Below are 26,469 nucleotides of genomic sequence, written 5' to 3' on the forward strand. Positions count from 1 at the left end.
GATTTTAAGGTCCAATAGAAGATATTTGATAAAATGAATAGATGATTTTGGATATGATTTTGCATAGTATCTAAGCATATTTGTTCATGTTGTAATTTCCATATAAATGAGTATGATGGATTAAGCCATAAGGTAATATTTTTACAACAGTAGATAGGGCATATATCTCCATATCTGGAAGATTGATTTCTCCATCCTCCCAGTTCAGTAAATGACTGTTTAAAGCAATATGAGTTTTAAATGGACAACATAAGAATTTTAAAATTATTTTTTTATATTTTTGCATTACATTTTTTGGTGGTAGTAGTGAAAACACTTGAATGAGATATAATATTTTGGGGGAAATGATCGATTTAATCAAATATAGCCTGTCCTCTATTGTAAATAGACATGTATTCCAATTTATTATTAATGTTTCTATATTGTTTATTACATTGGTATAATTAAATAAAATATTGTCATTTAAATCATGTGTTAAATAAACTCCTAAGTAGTGAAGTTTACCCTCAGCAGCAAAATATTCAGAACATTTTTATCTAGGTTGATATTTATTTTAGGACCAAGACACAGAATTGTTGTTTTGTTATCATTAAATCATAACCCCAAAACTTTTTGAAAATTGGTCATTTTTTTAAATAATGCTTGTATAGAGTGATTTGCATTAGACAGAGTTAGCACGATATCATCTGCAAACAGCTGGAGTTTTAAGTTTAGATTGTTGGTTATTTCTATACCTTATATGTTATCTTATGAGCTAATATTATTTGTAAAAGACTCAGTCAATAAAGCAAATAATAAAGGTGACAATGGACAGCCTTGTTTAATTCCTTTTTTGATTGTAATAGAACCTACTGGTTTTAACTTGATGTCTATTTAACTTGCTATCATGCAGATTGAGATGATGTTTGAAAAATACAGTGAATGTCCTAAAACTCACAACTTTATTCCTCTCAACTGACTATATGTTTGTCTTGTATTTTTGGTCTATTCCTTGTAAAATGGTGTGGTTTTCCTGCAAATCATTGAGGATTGAGATTACTAAATAATGACAAACGGTTGAGTTTCATACTTCATACCTCTCAGAAAAAGCATGCTATTTCAAAACCCATTATTTTTATTGACTTTCTAAGTTTATAAAAGCAATATTTAAAAAATTGTCCCCATTTTGAGCCTTTGTCCTCCCATTGTTTTTGGCTTTATCCAGAATTCCTGCACTAAGACGTTGAGATGTATGGTCTCTACTGAGTTGGAGAAGGATGGAATGCAAGAACATTTATCTGAGGCAAACAACTGGACTGAATAATAAGGTTTTGTAAGAAAATTTTAAAGGATGATATATGAAGGTCCAGGACTGTAGGTGACTAAGAAACTGGATGAGAATGTTTTTTTTTTTCAGAGGATGTTTGGTAATCAGGGTGACTGACAAAAGTAGGATGAGCTAGAGTGGTGGCAATGTTGAACTGTAGTAGGCTTTGGCTGATTAAACTACAGATAGCCTTCTGCTGCAGTTAGTTACTGGTCAAAATTATTAATGCAAAAAAAGACACTGTCCAAGATGGTGCAGCATTTAAAAGTTGTAATCCCATAATCCCATAATTCCAATTGGAGTGGGTGGGGTTTCATAATTATGTATGTAAATTTTATGTTAATCAGCATACTGATTTTTGGCCAGTTGTACCTACTTTTCATCTGCCTGTGTCCAGATTTTTGATGATTACAGATTGACAGGAATGGTGTTGGTGTTGATGATGGTAATGGTGGTACTGTTGTTATTGCTTTTGTTGTTAGTGGTGGTGGTAGTGTTGTTGGTGGTGGTGCTAGTGTTGGTGATAGCTAATGAACTCCGCAAACTATATTTAAAAATGGGTTTCTGCAGAGATATCTCATTATGTGTAGATATGCAGCACCATATCACAGTGCCCCATTAACTAACTGTGCCATTTTCTGTGTGAGCATGTTGATGTATGCACACATTTATTTTCTGCCTGCCATGAAGCTAATGACAAACTTGTATGTAACTTTGATTTGTTTCTGTTGTTCTGGCATTTTATCTTACATTTATGTTCATATGTTCATAGTTTTTAACTAGGCTAATGAGCATTAGCACCTTTATAAGACTATATGTGTACCTCATCCATATTTTGCTCTTGAATACCTTGAGTATCTATTAGGAGGTGGAGTATGTTCATAAAGAGGCAGCTAAGTGACTTATGTGTGTGTGTGTGTAGGGGGGGGTAAGTTGGATAAACATTTTATTTATTGATGGCCTCTGTCCATCAGAGACATAGGAGCCAGACTGTGAGTGAATTTGCAATTTCCCATCTAATCAGGTTATCATTTGAATAGGGTCAGGGATGAAATCTGCTATGCATGGATGGGGAGCCTATTCAATAACACAGATATCCTTTGAGTCAAACATCTGTCTCTTCAGCATGTTCTATTTATGTAACAAGTGAAGTTCAAATCTTTGGAGCTAGTAAAACTAATTATCTTCATTTTGCAGATGTGCAAAAGATCCATTAGGGATGGATATGAGGATGTCTTATAAGCCTCTCAGGAGTGTGTACGATATTGAGTACAGAGACAAGGCAATTAGGCAATCAATGTTAGACAGGGTATTCATGCCCTGAATTCTCCTGGTGAAGGACCCTTGTAGGCATTCCAGCTGTTAAAAGTGTCTGATTACGTATATGCCAATGGGGGCATTGAACTAAAGAATGGATCTGATAAGGAGCTGAGTAGAGTAGTAGTATAACTTCCTTGGACCAGGATGCCATACCCTTCACTACCAATTGGACAGCATAAATTTTCTTTCTTACTGTCTTTGTTACATGTTGTTGAAGGCCAGATTACTGTCTACATATGTTCTCAGATCCCTGACTACTGAATCAACTCTTATGGCTGCTTTATCAATGAAGTAATTAACTTCAGTGAAAAATCTCCCAAAGGGAACTTTAATGTTTTTCTTGACATTAAGTTTTAAACCATAGCTTTGGCACCAGTCATTTGAGTATGTTAGACCCTCCTGCAAGATGTTTCTGCCATGGATGAAATCTACAATAGTTTCCAGTTTATGGTCATCTGTGAACTTGATGGGCCAAAGACCTTTGACATTAGCCTTGACTTCCAAGAAGTAGACTCCAAGCAGGAGTGGGCCCAGCATGGAGCCCTGAAATATTCAGCTGGTGACCGTGTCTTGGTGGAAGTGGTCTCACTAATCATGAACTTCATAGGTCCTGTCCATGAACCAGACAGCAATAAAGTGAGTTGTGTAGGGATTTATGTCTAGTTTGGATAGTTTTCAAACAATGCAAGTGGGGTATTATTCCAAATGCCTTAACCAGGTCAAGGTATGCAGTATGCACTGTTCACACTTAACTATTTCCTTGGTAATCTTTTCAAAGAAATCAACCAGGTTAAGTAGGCACAACCCTTAACAAAGCCAAACTGGGATGGGTCCAGTGTAGGTTGCCAATGTCCTTGTTAGTAATTTCCAAGATAACTCATTCCATAGTTTTGCATATTAGACTTGTTGGACTAATGGGTAGTTCCCAGGGTCGGCTGATGGCCAGCCTTTATGAAGAGTGATGACCATCATACCTCTCAGCCTCTTAGAACAAGAAATCTGAGTAAAGCCTAAAATAGTGAGGGGACAAAGGCCAAAAAATAGGGACAGATTTTAAATCTTACTCTTATAAACTTAGAAAGTTGCTAGATTAGTTTTGTGTTAGCATGCATTTTCTGGAGGATATAAAGCCTGAAACTCAAATGTGCATTATTGTTTATTATTTAGTGACTTCAATACTAAATGACTTGCCAGAAAAACTGAATTATTAAAAGGAACAGACCAAAAATATGAGGCCAAAATGTGGACATTCTGCGAAAATCTGGACAGTTGAGAGGTATGATGTCCATTACAGCCCTCCATTCACTTGGTACATAATTGGTTTTGAGGCTGTTGTTGAAGAGTGCCTCAAGTGGTCCTGATAGATTATGTCTTATACTGTTCAGGAGGTAGCAATGGATAGAGGAAGTGTTTTTGGCCTTAGAGAGCACCCCAGAACCTGATCCCTTCTAATAGTTGGTTGAGTATGCTAGTAGGGATTTCACAGGTGGTAGCCGGGAGAGTGGGGGATGAATTTTGAGCTGTATTTATCAGCCAGTAGAATTGCTATATCTCATTGATCAGTGTAGGTAGTGCTGCTAACCACCAGTTCAGTGCACTGCTGTGGGTTACCTTTAAGATTCCATAAATAGCTGAAGAAAGCCTTGCAACTGTCCTTCATCTGAGAGGCTATCCTGACCTCATAGTTTGCCTTTTCAAGCTTAATTATTTCTGTTAATTTCTTGTTTAGTCAAATCAGAGAGTTATTTTCTTTATAGAAGTTGCTCTTTCTGATTGTGGCTATGACTTTTTTTCCTCTTGTTATATACCCTGTTGAAATAAGGATTCCACCATCGAGGTTTGCTTTTTATGTTTGTTTTGGGCTTACCTCTGCTTGGTGTGGCAGCCTCTCTTCAGCCATTTATATGTTTTTGCAGGGTTTCTGTGAATAATTTTATATAGGTAACTGTCATCTCGGAGTTAGGAGAAGCCTTGACTTATGACAAATTGTCACTTAATAGGATGTAGTTTGCCTTAGAATAGTCCTTAACTATTACGTTTTTAGTTGGGTTTTCAAAGTTAATGTTTATTTCAAAGGAGACAGCTTTCTGATCCAACCTCAGTATTGAGGATGTGACACAGAGGGGGTGCAATGCTATCCCAAGTTAGTGACTACTAGATCCTGTATATTTGATCCTCTGGTTTGAGCACGCACTATCTGTTTCAGGGTATTCATATTAATAAAGTCCAGAAAGTTTTGTGCCTGTGAGTTTGAGGCAATGTATGTTTCCCAGCCTATAGAAGGATAGTTAAACTCACCCATGAATAGGGTATTTGGTTGGATGTGCTTCTAATAGGTCTCAATAAGAATTGTGAAACTCTTGGGGCATAGATGGTGACCTATAGCTTGCTAGAATATGGTAAGGGATCTTATCGTAGGTGAACTACATGTGGATAAACTCCATAGCATCATCCTGTTTGGCCAAACCAGAGGTATATTTTTTGCTAATGTAGATGGAGACACCTTCAGCTTTAGCCCCAGTCTGTGCTGTTGTTGGTCTAAATATGTGGAAGGCACTGTAGCCTTGCATTTCCGGAGTACTTTCTATGGCACAGATATCTATATTCTCCATAGTTAGGAGGACTTGTACAGTGTGATTTTTTTTTTTGTTTAGGCTCCTAGTATTGATCAATAACATCTTAAGGTTGTTTGGAGTCTTTTTTTTTTTTTTGTTTGGCATTGCCGATAAAAGGCTCTAAGGGAATGGAAGAACTTTTAGTCAAAATCTGAAAGCCTAGGGGAGACAAGTGCAGACCATTTTTGACAAAGCAACATGGTCTGTTAACCATGTCTTTCCATGCTGACAGATATTTGTTTTCCCTGGAGTGACACTTGAAAGTAAGTCAATTATTAAAATCAATCATTTTGCGCACATACTGTGGCATCATCCTTGGTGAAGGTAGAATACTGCTCAATGCATGGCTCATACTTGCTTTTGACACATATTCATAGAGATCCATAATGTCTCTTTTCATATAGTTCAGTGAGGTATGTCTCAGATTATTTACACCCACATGAATTATGATAGAATCATATTGAAACAAGAGGTGCAGTGACTTGCATGGAAGCGTGATATTGTAGATCATGGCTGCAGAGAAGCAACTAACAATTATCTTCTTCATGTAAAACCTGGTGAGTATGGCACCTGTGTGTCATAAAATGGAATCCTAAATGACAGGAATATTAGGTAAAGTGCTTGCTTGCCTTATGGGCTTCATTCTTTGGGGATCATTGGGCGTAGGCTTATGTGTGGTGTTTGGTATTGCTTTTGGTGCGTACTTTAATGATTGCTGAGGAAACGTGTTGCTGTTAGAATGCTTAGAAGGTCTTTAAATTTTGAGAAGGTTAATTTTAAATAACTCAACATAAGAAGATCTATGTGTGTGATGAATGAAGTGTGTGAGAGATGTATTGTGTGGTCGTCAAAACCTCATTTATAGGCAAGAATTGTTCATCCTTGGAAGTTGCATAGTTATACTCTTGCATGCTATATTAGTTTTTATAAGGATTAACTGGTTGTCTGAGAATATGAGACAATTGCCACATACGATGCCCATATTTACCAAGGTTGTTAAAGAGACATTTGAAAATTACCTATCTATATTGTCCAGTCCTGTATTACAGAGGGTTAAGGTTTGGGTTTCAACAGGGCCCTCCTAGAATAGTGAGTGGGAAAAGTATATAAATACCTTATGCAACAGACAATAGCAATTAAAAAGGAAAGGGAAGGACTTTGAAAGTCAGGTTACCACAAGGGTTAGAAGCATGAAACACAGCTTTTTAAAACCACTGCAGGAGATGGGTGGAAGGGTTGAGGAAAATTCAAGCTGCAAGAAGCAGTTCTTAATTTTCTGTTGTGGCAATGACTGGAAGCTAGATTTCTTTGCTTAGTTTTAGCAAACGTTATCCACACAAATCAAGACTTAAATGGCCACACCAAATTCCAGGGGCAGTGAAATAGCTTTAATGCACATGCAATAACCCAGTCAATACGCAGATCAAAAAAAAAAAAAAAAAAAAGCAGCTCCAACAATACCCTTAGTCATCAAAACCAGTTTCACTCTCACCAATACTATTTCTGACCCAGAGGCATGTTAGCCACTATTAAGAAGGTAGATTAATCTAAAGAAACAAAATATTTACTTACAAAAAGTCGAATAATTTACTTACAACAAGCCAGAGATTAACCTACTGCAAAACAGTTTTAAACTTTCTGTCGCAGAGATAATCAAAAGGTAGATTTCTTTGTTTAATGTTTAGCAAAAGTGCTCCACACAAATCAAGCAATAAATTCCAAGAACAGTGCTATGTAGCTTTAAAGCACCCACAATAATCGAATCAATACGCAGAGAAAACCAGCTTCAACAAATCCCCTACTCATCAAAGCCAGTTTTACTCTCAGAAAAACTTCTTCTGACCCAGACGCATGTTAGCTACTTTTAACAAGGCAGATTAATATAAAGAAATAAAAATGTACTTAGAAAAAGTCAAATAATTTACCTACAACAAGCCAGAGACTCACAAAGAACAAAAAATTGCCACAGTTGTTTGGTGAGCCCTCTTTCAGCATGACCAATACATGAAAGTAATTGTTTTGTCTACATCAGGAGGTTCGGGAGGCAAGAGGCCAGTTATGGCTTGTTCTATACTCAAAAGCTGATGTTTATTTTAAATATATGCAGTCTACTCTTATAACAGATTAATGTATTCCAAACTACTCATTGTGTCTGCTCACTGCTGGTCAAGTGAGCTTAGCTCAGCAGTCATCTCAACTGCATCTTGCCCCTTCTGAGGCTGTTGCTGAGGAGCATGGGAGGTGAGAGTGAGAGGGCCTCACTTGAAGGGCGCTGGCCCCTCATTGGCAGGTAGCCTAACAGCATTGCCTGAGTTGTCCCAGCTGCAGTTAGAGTAGATAAGTAGGTTATGAAGTCTGCAATGTAGAGAAAAGGGGCTGGTGTAAGGACTGAATGAATTGTCTCTAGGACTAAATTCAGTCACTTGACTGACCCTTACCATTCAGCAACAAAGACAGCATGAGGATCATCCTATCCATAAATTGTTGATGGAACAGAGTACTATCTGTCCTGGCCAGGGTAACAGAGAGCATAGCACTGCTCATACAACACCCTGTCTCCAACTATGTGTGCCCCTCCCCTTGTGTCATGCTTTGTACTCCTCACATTATCCAGCCCTTTCTATCACCATTTCTCTGCTTTCTGTTTGTCTCTAATCACCCCATGGCTCCCCATTTTTGCATGTGCACATTCATCCCTGTTTGTCTTTGTTATATTATATGCAATTGCTGACACCTGCACATTCTCTACTCCACCATTCCACCCCTTCTTTCCCATTCACCCTTCCCCGCTTTGCACATCTCCCCCTCTCTCTCTCTCTCTCTCTATATATATATATATATATATATATACATACATACACATATGGGCCTACTTCATATAAATGAATGTTCATATGAACGAACCCAAACTTACCAAGAGAAAGTTAATGAAACGGCATAAAACCAACAATTTACAAACCCCAATCAGACATAAATGAAACTAAAATACTTACTGCGTGAAACTGTGTGATCTCGGAGTTGGAATATTTAATTTGGGGGGTGTAGGTGGAGGACCTACCCACAAGGGATTTGCAAGGGGGCTTACCCCCTGTATAACGAAAGTAGAAATATATTTTCAGCCTTCATATGTTTTTATAAGTCTGTTTAACTTGTACGTTACTCAGGCTATAGTCACTTGTGCTTAGATCGGCATGCCAGGTATGTTTCTAATAAAATATCTATATAGAGGGTTTTTACTTTGTTTTTTTCTAAGACGATAGCTTAATGCATTGGTCGGACATGTCCAGGAAGCAGTTTTCATTTATGTGGGATTCAGATTTGTACATTTTCAGTTTTATGCAGTTTTAACTTTGTTTCAGTAATTTTGAAATTCTTCATGAGCTTTCACTCATATCATGTAGACCCGCATATATATGTATGTATAAATATATATACATATATATATATATATATATATATATATATATATATATATATATATATATATATATATAGATAGACAGATAAATAGATAGATACAGACATATAGATAGATATACATATATAGATATATACAGATATATAGATATAAATATATATATAAATATATGAAGGAAAAATTGGAATCCTATGCAGAAAGACTTGGCAAACTCATCACAGTGGGCTGAAAATAAGCAGGTAGTAGGGGGATACCCTGTCTCACCATCCATCAAACACACTCCTGTATGTTTCCTTTTGTTTGTCCCTCGACATGCTGCCTTCTCATTTATCTTACTTTCCATGCATACCTCTCCTCCTGTGTTATACATCTGACATATATCTACCCATGTGGATACCATACCACTGCAGTTGAAAATAATATGTGGCCATATATTTTGCATGGTGTTCGTGCCACTGTTGAAAGAAGAGCTAACATATAGAGCCTAGCTACTAAATGTACTGTCTTATTTTTGAGAAATATTGGTCTGTAAGCTCACATTTTCAGTTCTTGCATGATCCGTATAATGTACTCTATCACTGTATGGATTATTTCTTATATGTCACTAAACAGGGTTCATTGTATGGATGGATGTCTGCACTGGCGTACTTTCACTATACAAATGCTACTACTTGCATAGTTGCTGTTCTGATCATTTATGTATCCTGGACAAAGGCATGTTGTGTCTCGGTCTGGATATTTAATCAGACCATATACAGCTATGCCAGTCCATGCCATGCAATGTCATGCCATGCAGTACCACCTAGCTTCATCAGGCATGTATAAAAGAGGAGAGCATTTCAATGATTCCATCTTCGGTCTATAGAATGGCAATTTATATATAAAAATATTATGCCAAGTTTGTGTCTTAAGGTATCATTGATTTCTAGTATAATTTATGAATTCTTCATTTGTAAAAGAGAGTACTTACTAGAATAGTTTGATATTTTCCCTTCAGAGCATGGGACACAGTCAAAACAGCATATAGGCTGTCCCTTGCGAGTGGATTTCCTATATCCTGGAACACAGCTTTCACTGCACACAGCACGAGGGACCTTGAAATAAAAAAAAGTTAGCAAGATAATATGTCTCTCTAATATATGCTTGATGACTAAAAAGAAGAAGATGGTGCTGGTGAGTAGTCACATGGTTTGTAGTCCACATGGATTCGTGATTCTTGTACCTATTATTAACATCACTTCAGCACTGAAAGTCATGTAATACTCTTCCCCAACAAAAAAATAAAACATTACTTCTCACTGATGCCTATGTAATTTATTTAAAAAATGCATATTTTGTTATTTCAATATCACTTTTAGTGGTGGCTGAGTCATCAGTAGCAATGCAGAATGATGCAACTTTTGCCATTATATCCTCTACCAGGGCAGACAAATTACCAGCCAGTGGTATACTAACAGGCAACATACCAAACAAGATATCATGTGTGACATGATGACCAAACTAGGCAAAACAATGTTTATTCACCTTGACAAATAATATATTGTATTTCATTAAATGGACCTGAATTGGAATATATGCTTACAGTTTATTAATCTGATCAGTTACTAAACCTACAAGGTACGGTGCCTCTTTTGAGTTACTGTCTGGGACTTATCTTATATGTTGTAGTGCCAGTACAATGTCTATAGTCGTTTACTGCATTTCAGTTTATGTCTCAGCACAGATGTGAGAAACAACACCATGCCAACCATACTTTTAAGAAACAAATTTAGGAATGATTTGCAAGATGAAGGCTGACAAAGGCAAAAAGCAATAGGGAGGCAAAAGTCCAAAATCAGGGACAGATTTTAAATTGTTCTACTGCAACATAGAAAGTTATTAGAATAAAAGGTTTAGCATTAGCATGTATTTTTGAAGGATATGAAGTCCAAAACTCAAATGTATCCCAATAGCAATTTCAGCTCATAATGTTTTGCCAGAAAACCTAAAATGTTATGAGGAAATAAACAAAAATATGAGACACAAATCTGTAGTTTCTGTGACATTTTGGACAGCTGAGAGGTATGATAGAATGACAAAAGTGTGATGTGAGAAAAGCGTATGTGAGTGACTAGTGTGCCATCAGGCATTTCATCATTCTCTGGTTCAATGTGCTGAAAACATACATAATTGCATTTCATTACATCAAAAATACAATCAGACACCTAAACATAACAATGCTTGCAAGATCTATAAGAATATACAGAGTCCGAAAAAGCCATCCAAAAAATCTTCCCTTATAATTAGCTGCACTAACCTTTGTAGCTCCATCATTCCACAAAATTAATGTTATATCAGTTTGGATCTGCTCATCATTGGGGGCCCATGAATTGAAGATTCCCACATTTACAGCCTGACTTGTACCATTTGGAAAAAATTGAAAGTTTTGAATAACATATTGTGTTGGCATGTCACCATGAATGTCAAAATATACTTCTTGGCCTGCTGTATTCATGAAATGGACTGTCTTGATAGAGGTGAAAAGCTGTGGGAATATAAAATGAGTGTAAATACTTGATTAGATTGCCCAAAACTGATATTACCTTTTAAAAATTAAACAACAGATACTTTTAACAGCTAAGACTTCTTTTATTGTTATCAGTGTTTCTTTAGATTGTATATTTTCTTACATGTATCGCAAACCAAAACATTGTGTGGGTGATCTTATTCATCTCCATCATTGCCCACTGGCAACCATATGACATCACATAGCTGTTATTTGAGTCATTTACTGCAATCCTCCTCAAGAGTACCTTATAACCTACAATATTCTAACGGTGTCATGTTGGGTGGCAATTCAAAGGATTGTAGATGCTTCCATATTTTGTCATTCACCAAACCTATCCTACAATGACTGTGATTGTCTCCTGGGGATAATGAAACTACTATGACAACAAAAAATGATATATGTGTGTATGTGTGTGTAATGGTATTTTGTTATATGTGCACATAAGAGCAATGAGTGCATAAGATAAAATTTAGTTATTTAAAAGGACTCACACAGAATAGGAGCTGACTGAATTGTTATACCTTTAGTGTATTGCAAGCTGGCCTCTCTCTTGCAGAATTAACTGTATCCAAAATGTTAAGATAGCTGAATGAATGACTCTTTATTATGACAACTACCTATGTGCCAGTTGTTCTGCCTTCTCCCCACCTTATCATTTCTATAAATTCCTGATATTAGACAGCAAGCTTATATACTCTTTCTACATATAACATGCAATTATTAGTTCTGCTCTTCTTGTCCTTTCTATTTCTTTGATATGTATTCCAGTCTTTCATCATGGCAGTGACCCCTTCTCATCATGTGTGCATCTCAAAAGCAGGGATGAAGACAGGTCATATATTTCAAAGTAGCAAATTTCCATTTAGCAGCATAACTTTCATTATTGTTTATTGTGATCCAGAATGTTCTCATTCCACAGGATTCAGCAACGCTCCATGTAAGAATAGAGTTATTCTTACACAGAGCGTCCCGTGTCCATATAGAACAGCAGCGTGCCTTGCACATGCATGAAGGCACGCTGTTGTATTCCTACATGGACATGGATCTGTGTACGAGCACAGGGGGCATGTCCGAGGGTAGTACTCTTACAATATACATGCCCCCTGCACTCCAGAGTTGCCGTGCGGCAATACAAAAGCAGCAAATGGGACAGCAGACACTTGTTAGTGTCCGTCGAGCTTACCTCTCAACTATTTTTGAAATGTGTACAGACAGTTGACTCATATTTTGGTGTGTTCCTCCTAAAATGTGTACCTCCCTGACTCCACGGGACCAAAACATTAAGCTAATGCAAAACCTGTTTATTCTATCAACTTTCTAAGTTTGCAAGAGCAATACATAAATAATGGTGCAGAAAGCAATGTGCAAACCCCTACAATAAATAAAAATAAAACGCATATGTATTTTTTTCTGTCCCTCAATAATATTTAAGCGTAGCTGAGCAGGAATGCACGTCACACAGCTATGCTCAGCCTAGCTTACACATCCCAATGAGCTAAATACAAATATATGGCTAAAACAGTGTAAAGTGAAATAGTGTAGTGATTACAGCTTTTGCTTAGCAAGCAGGCACTGGTGGTTTGAGTCCCCAGTCAGTCCATTCATTTTCATCTGTTAAAAAAAGCACGAAAATATATTTTGTTATCAGTAGGTAGTGAATAATATATATATATATGTATGTATATATATATATATATATATATATATATATATATATGTATGTATATATATATATATATATATATATATATATATATCTATATATATATATATATATAGATATATATATATAAATATATATACATATATGTGTGTGTGTCTATATATATATATATATATATATATATACATATATATATATACATATATATACATATATATATATACATATATATATATATGTTAACCAGGGTAGTGTAGAAGGTCCAAATGTGAGGTGTCAGTATAGTACAGATGTGATACCCCCATATAAACACAAGTGTCCCATACAGCATAGCCACAAAAGAATGTATTGTAATGAAAGCACATAGGGGAATGTTATGGAAGGTAGACATACATATCATAATATGCAATTTATGAGGAATCAACCTCACAATTCTGATAGTCTGTAAAAGGCAAGATGAACAATGCTAACTTGTGCTCAGCTATGCTTAGCTAGTATAAGCATTGCTTAAATGTAAATTCTAAGCAAGAATTAGTGTAGCTATGTGGATTTGTGCACTAGTAAGCAGTGCTTAGCATCTACTCCTCTAAGTAATGCTTATATATAACAGCTAAGAGCTGTTTACCCGGCACTTAGCTTAGTGTATTCAAAACCATCCAATCACAGCAAAGGGTGGGAAATCGGCCGTATTTAAATCTTGCAGGTGGGAATACAGCTCATAAGCTAGACAGGGGTCCAGGGAAGTAAATATGGTGGGAAGAAATAGCCAGGGAATTGTTATGGTTAGGCTTGTATAGGCCCTAGGGCTGATAGCCTAGTACCACCCTATGAACCTATGAACCTATAATCGGTTGTAGCTCCCCACTGTAGGCACTATGGCTGATGTTGGAGAGGGTGTGCTCTTCTGAGTGCAGTGCTGGGGCATACAAGAGTCCAGTGTCATGGTAGGACTCACAAAAATCCATGACATGAGACTGCTGCAGAACCAGTACCAGGGCTCCCAATACAAAGCAGAGGCCTGGAAAAGTCTTGCCTGCAATCTCATCAGTGCCAGTGGCATCCCCTCAGACTGCTGAGCAGGTTCGGCACCACTTTGCTGACTTGAAGCAGAGGAAGAGGGAGCTCTTGGACCAGTGAGTCCAAGATGCATGGCAGAGGGATGTCCCAAGTGTGTGTAAGTATTAATATCAATAACTGTTTACCAAAGTCCAGCATGTGTATGTGATGGACAGGTATGCATAAATGTTTCTCTATGTTCTCTACAGCTCCAGCTGAGTGGGCTATGAACCAGAAAGCCCATGCAATCAGGCTGCTAAGGCTGTGTAGCGAGGCTAGTGACTAACAATCTAGCTTGTAGTATTCATACCAAATAAATATAAAGGAGTAGAATGTCACCTTGCAGTGTTGAATATGGATATGGTTTTTACTGAATAAACCAGACAATATTACAGTAATAGTCTCATATAGGTTATATATAAATAAAATTCAGAACCCTGGACTGCCTGTGTTTACTTTGGTATTGTATGACTTGAAATGTGTACAGGTTATGCACAGCAGCTATAGTTGTGAAAGCATTAAACAATCAAGTCTCATCTGACAAAGTTAGTGCCTTTGTAAGACACCAAATTAACTGATATGAAATGTTTCATGCACCAAGATCTGATATATGAATAGAAACATTGTGTTAACCATGGTTTTCTACACTGTGCTATGGGAAAAGGTATGTACTGGAATGTATGTATAAGAATGTCATAATTACACGATCAGACTGTACAACCAAAAGAGTTGTTGTTGCTGTTGTCGTTGTGTCTTTCGGCTTTTCCCAGTTAGGGGTCACCACAGCAGAACTCCGGTCCACTAATGATTGGCAGTAGATTTTTACATGCCGAGTTGCCAGCTCTGACGCACAACTTTCAACGGAAGGTATGCCCAATCACGAATGTCTCCACACAGAAGACGCTCTAGCTGAGAATCGAACAGGACAATGTCATACTGTGAGGCGACAACGCTACCACAGCACCACTACCGCGATTAGGCAGAAAACATTCAAGGAAGAGACAGCAGTTTCTCAACAGCTTGTTCTGAAGAAACACGAAAACTTTTGTTGTATTTTCTGCACAAACAGGCATGATTTGCATCCCATGAGTGGTCGTAAGCTGCATGCATAATTTCACCTAAGATTTTGTGAGTATGTGTAGAAACAGTCAGGTAGTGTTAACAGAAATTTCTTCCACAGGTCTGCCAGGTAAGAAAAGGTACAAAGCAACTATAAGAAGGCTGCAGTTATACTGTATCCACCACCCATGGCCCATCCCCAATGCTGCAAATGACAGCAAGATAAGTACATACACCAAGTAGTCTCCCACAAGAAATGTTCAAGTGTCATGCTGTCACCGCTACTGGTCCCTGCTGCCAACAACCAGGGTGACCGATAGAAATCAAGGCAGAGTATGGCAGTAGCACACACACACACACACACACACACACACACACACACACACACACACACAGTATGAGTGCACATATGTAACCCTGACTATGTGAATATGCATAGAAACAGTCATGTAGTGTTAACAGAAATCTCTTCCACAGGTCTGCCAGGTAAAAAAGGTATAAAGTAGCTATAAGAAAGCTGTAATTATACACTGTGTACAAAAATACCACTGCCCAACCCAAGGCCATAGGTTGTTGTAATAATAAATGTAGAGTAATGATTAGAGCAATGATCATTAAAGCTGTGATCACTGCAAGAATCTACATCTGTTAATTGAGATCTCTCTCTCTCTTCCCCACATTATCTTTGCCAATACTCTAAACACATAAATGAATAGATATGTTTTTCACCAAACCTACCATTGGGACATGTGTCCTTTAGTTCTACAAATACTGAAATGTTTTCCAATTAATGTTCCCTTTTCAAATATCATCATTGGTGGCCTGTTGCGATCAATGTAACCTGCATGCTGGTGTAATGCCCACTGTGGTTCCATATATGCTTGTGTTCTGCTTGCTATACAAATGTTCCAAATCTGTTGTTTTGGGTTAATGGGAATACTCATGCATGCTGTTATAACTAATCCTGGAATGTGCTCTTTAAATATACCAACTCCAAGATCACACTACCGTGCAGTAAAGGGAAATCTTGCCCCCTTGCTTACATCAGTTAGTTAAGTTTTTTTCTTTTTTCTTTTTTTTTTATTTTACACGTTCATATTGTTGAAACTTATGGGTTCAACCTTATTACGTTTGAAGTTTCAGCAATTTGATTACGTAATAGGAACCCTATATGTGTGTGTATCTATACACACATATATATATATATATATATATATATATATATATATATATATATATATATATATATATACACACACACACACACAGATATATATATATATATATATATGTATTTATTTGTATATATATATATATATATATATATATATATATATATATATATATATATTTATTTGTATATATATATATATATATATATATATATATATATATATATTTATTTGTATATATATATATATATATATATATATATATATATATATATATACATACACACACACAGATATATATATCTATATATATATATATATATATATATATATATATATATATATATATAGTTATATAACATGCAGTGCAGTCATACCTCAGAACTATACCTATCAACCTCTTAGTGCAACACTAATGAACAAAGACTATTTGCTCATTTCATAAAACTCCACCAATACTCTGTCGCATATCGCCTCTTTGGCCCTCTTCAAAAAGAACATTGATGATTGGATGGGAGATAGGAAATTTACCCTGGACATAGACATAGGTCCAGGGAAGTAAATACTGTGGTTCAAAGGTTCATAGGTAGGTACTAGGCTATCTGCCTTAAGGCATTTATAAGCCTAGCCAGAATGTGTTGGCTTTCGCCGCCCCCTTAGATTAGTTCCCTGTGCCTCTGTCTAGCAGAGCCATTGATGTCATCCCTGGGGTAAACTTTCTGTTTCCCATCCACTCGTCAAGGTTTCTCTTGAATAGGGTTAGTAAGGAGCTCTGCCTAATGTAGATTGGAATCTTGTTCCAGAGCATGGGAAGTCTCTGGGACATGAATCTACCCCTCCAGCATGTCCTATTTATTGTTGTGGTGAGGTTTAGATCCCTGGAGCATGTGGCTCGAGGGGATATGGTTTTCTTTAGGTGGAGCATGTCCATCAATTCTGGCTTGGACATGGCCTTGTATGTCAGGCAGAGATCACCTCTGAGTAGGCGGTATGCAACTGAGTACTGCTGGCGTTTCTTCAGTCGAGCTGCATAGGGCGTCTGCTTGAGGCCAGTGATCCTCTTGGTGAGGTACTTCTGTGGTCTTTCCGGTTGTTGCAGGTGTCTTGTAAGGTACATCCCAAATGGGGCATTGTACTCTATGATGGGTCTGATGAGTGATGCGTATAGGGGCCCAATGACCTCTTTCGATCTGGATGCAAACCCTTTTGTGATTAGCTGGGCCACATAGAAGGATTTTTTAACCACTTTGGCAATGTGATTATCAAAGGACAGGTTACTATCTACTTGGGTCCCCAGATCCCTTATGACGTCTTCCGTATTTAGGGGGCTACCACCTATGTGGTAGTTTGTGGGTACTTTGTTTTTTTCCAAAGGGGATGACTATGCACTTTTTGGCATTTAGCTTGAGGCCATGGTTTTGACACCAGGTATCCGTCTCAGTGAGACCCTTTTGGAGGATGTATGTGTCAGCCAGAGAGTCAGTTATAGCCCCTAGTTTGTGATTGTCTGCAAACTTGGTTAGCCATAGTCCTCCTGTGCTTGCCTGTACCTCTGAGAAATATATGCTGAATAGGAGGGGTCCTATGACTGAGCCCTGGGGAATGCCACTTGAAACCGGTTTAGAGTCAGACCTAACTCCTGCAACTCTTACCATGTGGGTTCTGTCCATGAGCCAGTTGGCAACCCATCTCATGACATAGGGGTTTATGTTCAGGCTGGTGAGCTTGTCTATAATACCTGAGTGGGGAATGGTGCTGAAGGCCTTTGCTAGGTCTATGTAGACTGTGTGGACCACCTTTCCCTCATCTTTAGCCTTGGTAACTGTCTCAAAGATTTCCACCAGTTTAGGAGACATGATCTGACCTTAACAAAGCCAGTAGGATCCAGTGTTTGGAGGTTCCCGATGTCTCTGTTAATGAGATCCATGATGATGTGCTCCATAGCTTTGTAGACCAAGCTAGTCAGGCTTATAGGGTGATAGTTCCCATCATCCATTGTGGCTGCACCTTTGTGGAGCAGAATAACCATTGCTGTGTACAACTCTGTGGGCATATAGCCTGTGGAGAGGCTGAGTTTAAACAGTGTGTTTAGGTGAGGGATTAGTTCATCTTTGAGCTTGTGTAGGATGCAGCCTGGGACACCGTCTGGTCCCATTGATGCTGTGTTTTGGGCTTTGGAGAGGGCTGTTTTAACCTGAGTGTCTGTGATTTTAGGGGTACTACATTCTTCTGGTATAGTTATGGGCCATTTTGGGGGTGAGAGGGGTTGCAGTTTGCACTGAACCTGTCTGCCAGAATGTTGGCTATATCGGTCAGTTCAGTGTATTGTGTGCCATTCTGCACTAAGTCCAAGCAGATCTGAGAATTGCCACTTAGATTCTTGACATAGCTAAAGAATGCCTTGTGGTTATCTTTGGAGTCCATGGCAATTTTTCTTTTGAAACTAGCCTTGGATGATTTTATGAGGGAATGTAGTTTCTTGCTGATACTGATAAGGGATGTCTTCCCTTCTTGGGATTTTACTCTTTTCTGAACTATTTTCCTCCTTCTATTGTACAGCTTGTTTATCGCAGGGGTCCACCAGACTGGTTTCCTTTTCTTGGAGGAGTGAGTCTTGGTTTTGTTTGGGATAGCATGATTCATTCCTTCTTGTAGGTGCCCATAGAGTGCATTAGCAAAGGAGTTTGCAGCTTGGATAGCTTTATCCTTTAGCATGGGGGCTTTGAAGCTTCCCACCTTGGTCTTAAGTAATGTAAAGTTTGCTTTTGAAAGGTTTTTTTTATGGTGGTTTCTTTGACCGGGGGTGGGGGCGGAATGTGGATATCCAGAGTGATTAGTTTATGGTCAGACCTAACCAGTGAGGGGTTAACCTCCAGTGTGGAACACTGGTCGCCCATGTTGGTGATGACCAGGTCCAATATGTTGTCACCTCTGGTGGGGGTGTTGACCAGTTGATCCAGGGCATTTAAGTTTATAAATTCTAGGAAATGTTGGGCAAGGGAGTTTGTACTTGAGCAGTTCTCCCAGTTAATGTTTGGGTAATTGAAATCACCCAATATATTAGTGTTTGATAGGACCTTTATGTTTCCCAGTTTTTCCAGGAATGCAGAGTGGCGGTTCTGGGACATGGTGGATGATCTGTAACAAGCTATAATTTGAATAGCAGTTTTGCCCGTTGTTAGTTGCACATTGATGATCTCTGAAGCATCGTACTGTGCCACTAACCTGGAGGTGTGATTATCCTTGATGAATATGGATAATCCCCTGCCTTTTGTATTTTGGTCCAGGTTTTGTGGCCAAAATGTATGGTATGAGTTGTAGCCTGGTAGGGCGGGGGTGCTCTCTGGAGTCTTAAACCAGGTTTCTGTTACTGCACATATATCAATTTTCTCCGTACTGAGGAGTGCCTCGAGTGCATGCATTTTGAGGTTTAGACTTCTGGCACTGAGTAGCATTACTCTCAGTTTTTTGTTACTTGTGCTATTTATGGTGATGGGTTTGTCCTTTGAGCATTGCCTAGAAAAGGCACTATGGGGGTGGCAAGAGCCTTGGCTAGTATTTGAAAGCCTAAGGGTGACAGGTGCAAGCCATCTCTAGAGAAGCAGCGTGGCTTGTCGAGCATGTCATCCCAGGCTGACAGACACTGGATCCCCTTTAAATGAGACCAGAAGCTTAGCCAATTGTTGAAATTGATATTTTTTTCTCTATACCGTGGTATCATTCTCGGTGAGGGCAGGATGCTACTCAGGGTCAGGGTTATACATGATCAGAGAGCTCCTCCATGTTCCTTTTCATGTAGTCCAGGGAGGTACAGCTTAGATCATTCACACCAACATGGACAATGACAGAGTCATATTTGTACTTGTTCTGGAGTGACCTGAGTGCTTGTGTTATGTGGCGGATCCGGGCACCAGGCAGGCAGCTAACAGTAACCTTCTCCTTGTTCAGCCTAGTGAGTGGGACGTCAGTGTGTCTGATTATAGAGTCACCTATTACTAGTGTGTTGGGGATGTTATTTTGCCCTAAGGGCTGTGATTGTGTGGCCCACTGGTTTTGTGAAGTATGTGTTTCATGGTTTGTGTTGGGGGGTGGAGGTTGCTTGGATGTCTGCCTTGGAGGTCTCTGTTGCTTTTGCACATTTTTATTTAGAGCTTCCGAGTATGTTTTCATATATTTATGTGTGCTTTTTGCCTGTGCTGGTTTTATAGGTCTATGTGAGACTGGTGGTGTGATGCAAGTAATTCCCTTCGCCTCCTGACTGCATGGTCCATTCTTGGGCTGGGAAGAAATAGCCAGAGAATTGTTATGGCTAGGCTTGTATAGGCCCTAGGGCTGATCGCCTAGTAACAACCTATGAACATATGAACCTATACAAAGGGTCAGAAATGGGCCACATATAGGGACATAACCAGAATATTGCTGTCATAACTGAACAGTTGTACAGCAACAGGGTGTGTATCATTAGAACCATCTGAATTATGTCAGGATGGGAACTGACATGTATATCATTATTCACTGACATAATCCTTGAATCATAACAGTATTTCCCACACAAATACAAATAAACTGTGGAACAGAAGCAAAGTATAGGCCAAACACCTGGACAGTCTGCAAATAGCCTGGCAGTGGAGAGATAGGCTCACAACCCTTTAGTGCAATGACTCTGGAACAAGCCAGACAAAGTGGTGGGACAAAGGCATGACAATAGAGACATATCCAAATTACGTGAGTAGAAAAGCTGAGACGGTTGCTGTACTAACAGTATTACTGCTAACATATATTGACAGAAATGTCACCTTAGAGCATTTTTAGGCAATATCCTGAAGACAAAATTACCACCATAACAGATACAAGCAAATGTAATCTGAAGGCTATGCTACTCAATACTACAGGTCTAAATTTCAAAATGCACTCGCTGGAACCACTCCTGAAAATGGAGAACATTGACATCTGTGCAGTAACAGAGACCTGGTTCAAGGCTCCAGAGATCACCCCTCTGCTACCAGGCTATACCTCATACCACACTTTTTGGTCCCAAAATATGGACTGAAGTCCTAAAGGAGCTGGTGTCTTGATATTCATAAAGGATATGCACACCTTCAGACTAGTAGCCCAAAATAATGCATCAGAGATACGTCAGGTACAACTAACACTGGGTATGACTGCAGTCCAGGTTGTAGCCTGCTATACATCCCACACCATGTCCCAAGACTACGACTTTTTATTCCTAAACACCTTGCAAAATATTAAGGTACATCCCAATACCCTTATACTGGGGGACTTTAACTACTCCTCCATTAACATGAACAATTACTCAATGTACCAACACACTAGCTCAATGTTTTCTGGAATTCATAAATTACAATGCCTTGGACCAACTCATTCTTACCCCCAACATGGGCAACAGCATCCATGACCTGGCCATTATTAACATGGGTGACTGTTGCCCTACACCAGTACTCAACTCTTCACTGACCTCAAGCTAATCACCATGGATAGCCACATCCCACCCTCACCAGCTGTAAAGGAAACCACTGTGAAAAACATCTCCATAGCTAACGATGGCTTGCTAAAAACAGAGGTGGATAACTTCAAGATGACCATGCAAATGGAAAATAGGTGCATGACTGCTGAATCATACATCATTGCACTGCATCAACACATACGCAAGTGTATAGAATGGGCCATACCAAACAGAAACAAGATACTGTCCTCCAGAAAAGAAAGCCAATCTGGTGGAACCCTAACATACACAAACTCTACAACATGAGGAAGAAACTGTTGCTGAGAAAGGTGAAGTCCCAAGACTGGGAAAACTCCCTTGTTAGTCTCAGCACAAAAATGAGATCCCTCATAAAATCCTCTAAAGTTAGCGATGAAAACAACATTGGAGCTGATAATAAAGACAACCACAAGGCATTTTATAGTTATGTCAAGAACCTAGATGGCAATGCTCAGATGTGCTCTGAGCTACAGTACAATGGCAACACATATATCAAGCCAACTGATATTGCAAATATACTGGCTGATAGATTCAATTTGAACATTACCACCCTGTCACCACATAAAGGCCTATCACATTACCAGAGGAATGCCACATTCCTCATATCAGTGCTACACAGGTAAAACTGCACTGTCCAAAGCCAAGAATACAGCTTCCATGGGACCTGACAATATCTCTGGCTGTATTCTACATGAATCAAAAAGTGAACTTGCACCACACCTGAGTGCCCTATTCAGTCTCAGCCTCACTTCAGCCTTTGTTCATACTGAATGATGTACCACTATGGTCATCTTACTCCATGAAAGGAGGAGCGACTACAGACATTGGGAACTACCACCCCATTAGCCTGACTATACTGATATGTAAGGCTATGGAAGACATCATCATGGACCTTATAAATAGGGACATATGGAATCTGCAACATCTGGACCACACACAGTTTGGATTTGTGAAAGGTTGGTCATACCTGCTCAACCTGATAGACTTCTTCAAGTCTGTCATCAGAGCTGTGGTTGAAGGCAAAGTAGTTCACACAGCCTACCTCGATCATGCCAAACCCTTTGACACCATCACTCACTCACGAATCATAAAAAGACTCACTAAAGTATCCATAAGCACCTATGTCACAAGGTGGGTTGCAACCTGGCTCACTGATAGAACCCACACCGTGAAAATAGTGTATTCCAATTCAGACTACAGACCAGTTACAAGTGGAGTCCCACAAGTATCAGTCCTGGGTCTTCTACTGCTTGGCATCTACTTCTCTGCAGTTTACTCCAATATAAAGGGACTTTGGCAAATCAAGTTTGCAGATGATTCCAAACTTGTAGTCGTTATTCACTCTCCAACTGATGCAGACTTTCTCCAAAAAGGCCAGATCTGACCCACCTCTGTTAGAAATGCTACATCTAAAGAAATCCAAATCCCTCTACACCGCACACTACAGAGACTTCAACCTCAACAAAATCAACAGAATCTACTGGAGGGACAGGTTCATAATCGAGAGACTGCCCATGCTGTGGAATAGACTTCCCATACATGGCAAGCAGAGCACCTCACTGGTCCTCTTCAAAGGACATCCTGATGAGTGGATGAGAAATAGAAAATGCACCCTAGGACTCACTCAAGTGGCTCTTGTCAACAGATGCACTGTGAACTAAGGTTGGGTGGCACAATGCCAGGGTAATCCTATGGGCTAGGCTTGTAAAGACCCCAGGGCCAATAGCCTAGTTCACCCCTATGAGCCTAAGTTCTCCTCTCTGTACATAGCACAAATAAGACGTACACACTATAGTTGTGCACAATCCTGACACTATTTTAACAAGTACCACAGATGCACAGACACAAGAAAATAAGAGCACAGATGGAATACCCTACAGTAGTCTTTGAGTGCAAACTGGAGACATCCACCAAGGCTCAAGTACAACAACAGGCAACCACATTATACGTAGAAAAGTAGTTCTAAGTGTACCATTTTAATAGAGAAATTAGTGGAAAATAACCTTTGTCACCATGGTAGTATAGCCGGTGTACAATGAAAGTGTGAGTGCATATAACATGTGGCATCACCAATGTATACACATGTGTCCCATACAGTATTGTCACACCCCTTGATACTGTAGTGGCAGCACATAGACATGTTATGTACAGGAAATGATATACAGTTACTAAAGGAAGTCATTAATCTGATATTTTCTAAAAAGGAAATGTGAGCAATGGTTAGCAATGTTCAGCTATAGTTAGCTGGTGCATAGTTTACTTAAATGTAGATGCTAAGTGTGTTTGTGCATTGGTAAGTGTCACTAAGAGAAGCTTACACAGTTTAAGCTCCTATTCATTTAACTGTATATTAGCTCCACTTTGCATCATGCAAACCCATTCAAACCTGCTTAAAGCCACTTTAAAGTGCCTTAATCACTCTGTCTACTTCTGACCAGAAGCAAAACAAACAGCCTTTGCAACTCACCACTATGTACACCATAGTCACAGCACTTAACAACTAAGCCATCTGAGCTGTACAACTTTAGAATGATTTTTCTAACATATCATCCATTACAGTCAGCTTACCATAGGGAATAACACTGTGGAATCACTGAAGATTCAAATGATATGAAGCAACCCTTTGACTCCTGCATTTATTTATGTATTTATTATCTGTATTAGAACTGTCCTCATTAATGTTTTCAGAATAAAAGTTGTATTACATCTGAATGTATATATATATATATATATATATATGTATATATATGTGTATATATATATATATATATATATATATATATATGTATATATATATATATATATATATATGTATATATATGTGTGTGTGTGTGTGTGTATATATATATATATATATATATATATATATATATATATATATATGGGTCTAGGATTAATGCTCAATGGTACTTTTCACCGAAGGCTTAATGGCCGGGCATACTTATGCGAAAGGGCTTTTAACCAAAAAATCACTTTCACGTATGTATGCCTGCAGCCAGAGGGAGTTATGGGGGAATGACTTTTGTGGAGATCGTACTACAGTGCTGGTAAGGGAATTTATTCCTTTTCCCCACTGTAGTGCAATCGTGGAGTAAGACTATTAAAGTAGGGGGGTGTGGGGGGCACAGCCCCCTATATGGGGGGCTGCAGGGAGTGTAGCACCCCCCTACATAAACACTTTTTTCTTGTATTTTTATTTTTAATTTTTTTGACACACTTTAACGAAAGTGCTTTTTCGGTAAAAGCGCTTTCATTAAAGTGTGTTCGGTGATGTTGGATTCGGACTGTTGAGCTTTTGTTCAACAGTCCTAGATCTATATATATATATATATATATATATATATATACTTACACACACACACATACACACACACACACACACACACACACACACACACACACACACACACACACACAAACACACACTCATATGTATATAAATATATATATATATATATATATATATATATATATATATATATATATATATAAATATATAAATAAACAACACACTCACAGCTAAATACTGGTAAGCCTAACAAATACCTCAGTATAATGGCTGTGTGGACAGATATATCCTCCATGAGATTCACATAATGCCCCTATAAATACTGTGGCAGGTCACAGTGTAGATGGAATTCTGGGGTGGTATGAGTCATTCATCTGCTGCCACTTTCTATATACAGTCCAAATAATAAGTACACACTATGCTGCTACATAATCATGATAGGCTGAACAAAATGGCCAGACATATACGAATCTCTTAGCAAAATAATTGAAATGACTGAAGAGAGCACACAGAAAATCAACCAGATAGTAATCCACAAAAATTATTATACTCTGACGTCTTGGACAAAGCCTTCAAGTAGTACAACACTACAAAACTTACTTGCCTTGAATACAAAAAACAATTAACACTTAATTACATATTTAATTCAACAGCCTCCAATTACACTCCTCATTTAACCCCCTAGTGGAAGAAGTATCATATGTTAAAATGTAAATTGATCCTTTACCTAACATTGGTTTATTTCTAACTGTTCTATAGAACTGACAAACAGACTGTTTACAAAACAGTACACTGTAACCCACTCCTGTCCCCATGGTGACATGTATCAAAATATACAGCTGTACACCTTTTCTGTTTCTTATTAGCAATGTCTCTCACATGTTCTAACAGCCAAATTTTAAAACATTTAATACTCCTCCCCACATAAAAACGTGTCACAAGGGTACCTAAGAGCGTTCTCTATACACCGACCTCTTGACTGTATAGGGTTACACATGTTGTCCAGCCTTTGCACTCATATTTATTGCCTTTACCCCATAAAATGTCTGGGATTCCACAATATCACTGGGATGATAGCAGAAATGACAGCACTAAATCATGATAGACCATACCTATCAACCTCTTACTGCATAACATCTGGACAAAGCCTGGCATATAAGTGGAGGACAGAGGACCAAACACAGGACCTTATTTGAAATATTGCTCTTATACACTGAGAAAGTTGCTGGTGTTACAGGATTGATTGCAACATATCCATTCTGAGGGATATAAAGTCAGAAACACAAATTGATGTTGCCATTTACTTATAGCAATTACCAGTGTATGCCACTGGTTTGCCAAGGACAACACCTGTCTGGGGAACACACCAAACATAGCAGGAAAACCTCTGGCCATTATATGGATAGCCCTACAGTTAAGAGCTATGCAAACACATAACTTTGTCAGACTGAAATCCAAGCAGAAATAGCATATACATACAAACCCTGTGAAACTAGCAGTATTCATAGCATATAATAGCA

At 38.5% G+C, this 26,469-nt stretch overlaps 1 protein-coding gene across 1 annotated transcript in view; it reads right to left on the reverse strand.

Moving 5' to 3' along the window:
* The window catches only part of LOC122814118 (extracellular calcium-sensing receptor-like), a 92,432-nt gene that overhangs the window by 32,925 nt on the left and 33,038 nt on the right, over positions 1 to 26,469 (reverse strand). The window contains exons 3-4 of the mRNA XM_044086734.1: positions 10,956 to 11,183; positions 9,630 to 9,753 (exon numbers count right to left, since the gene is read on the reverse strand). Coding sequence (XP_043942669.1) covers positions 9,630 to 9,753; positions 10,956 to 11,183 — 352 coding nt within the window. The remainder of the gene's footprint in view (positions 1 to 9,629; positions 9,754 to 10,955; positions 11,184 to 26,469) is intronic.

The sequence above is a fragment of the Protopterus annectens genome, chromosome 10.part0 (genome assembly GCF_019279795.1).
Source record: "Protopterus annectens isolate FY-2018-M chromosome 10.part0, PAN1.0, whole genome shotgun sequence".
Taxonomy (NCBI): Eukaryota; Metazoa; Chordata; order Ceratodontiformes; family Protopteridae; genus Protopterus; species Protopterus annectens.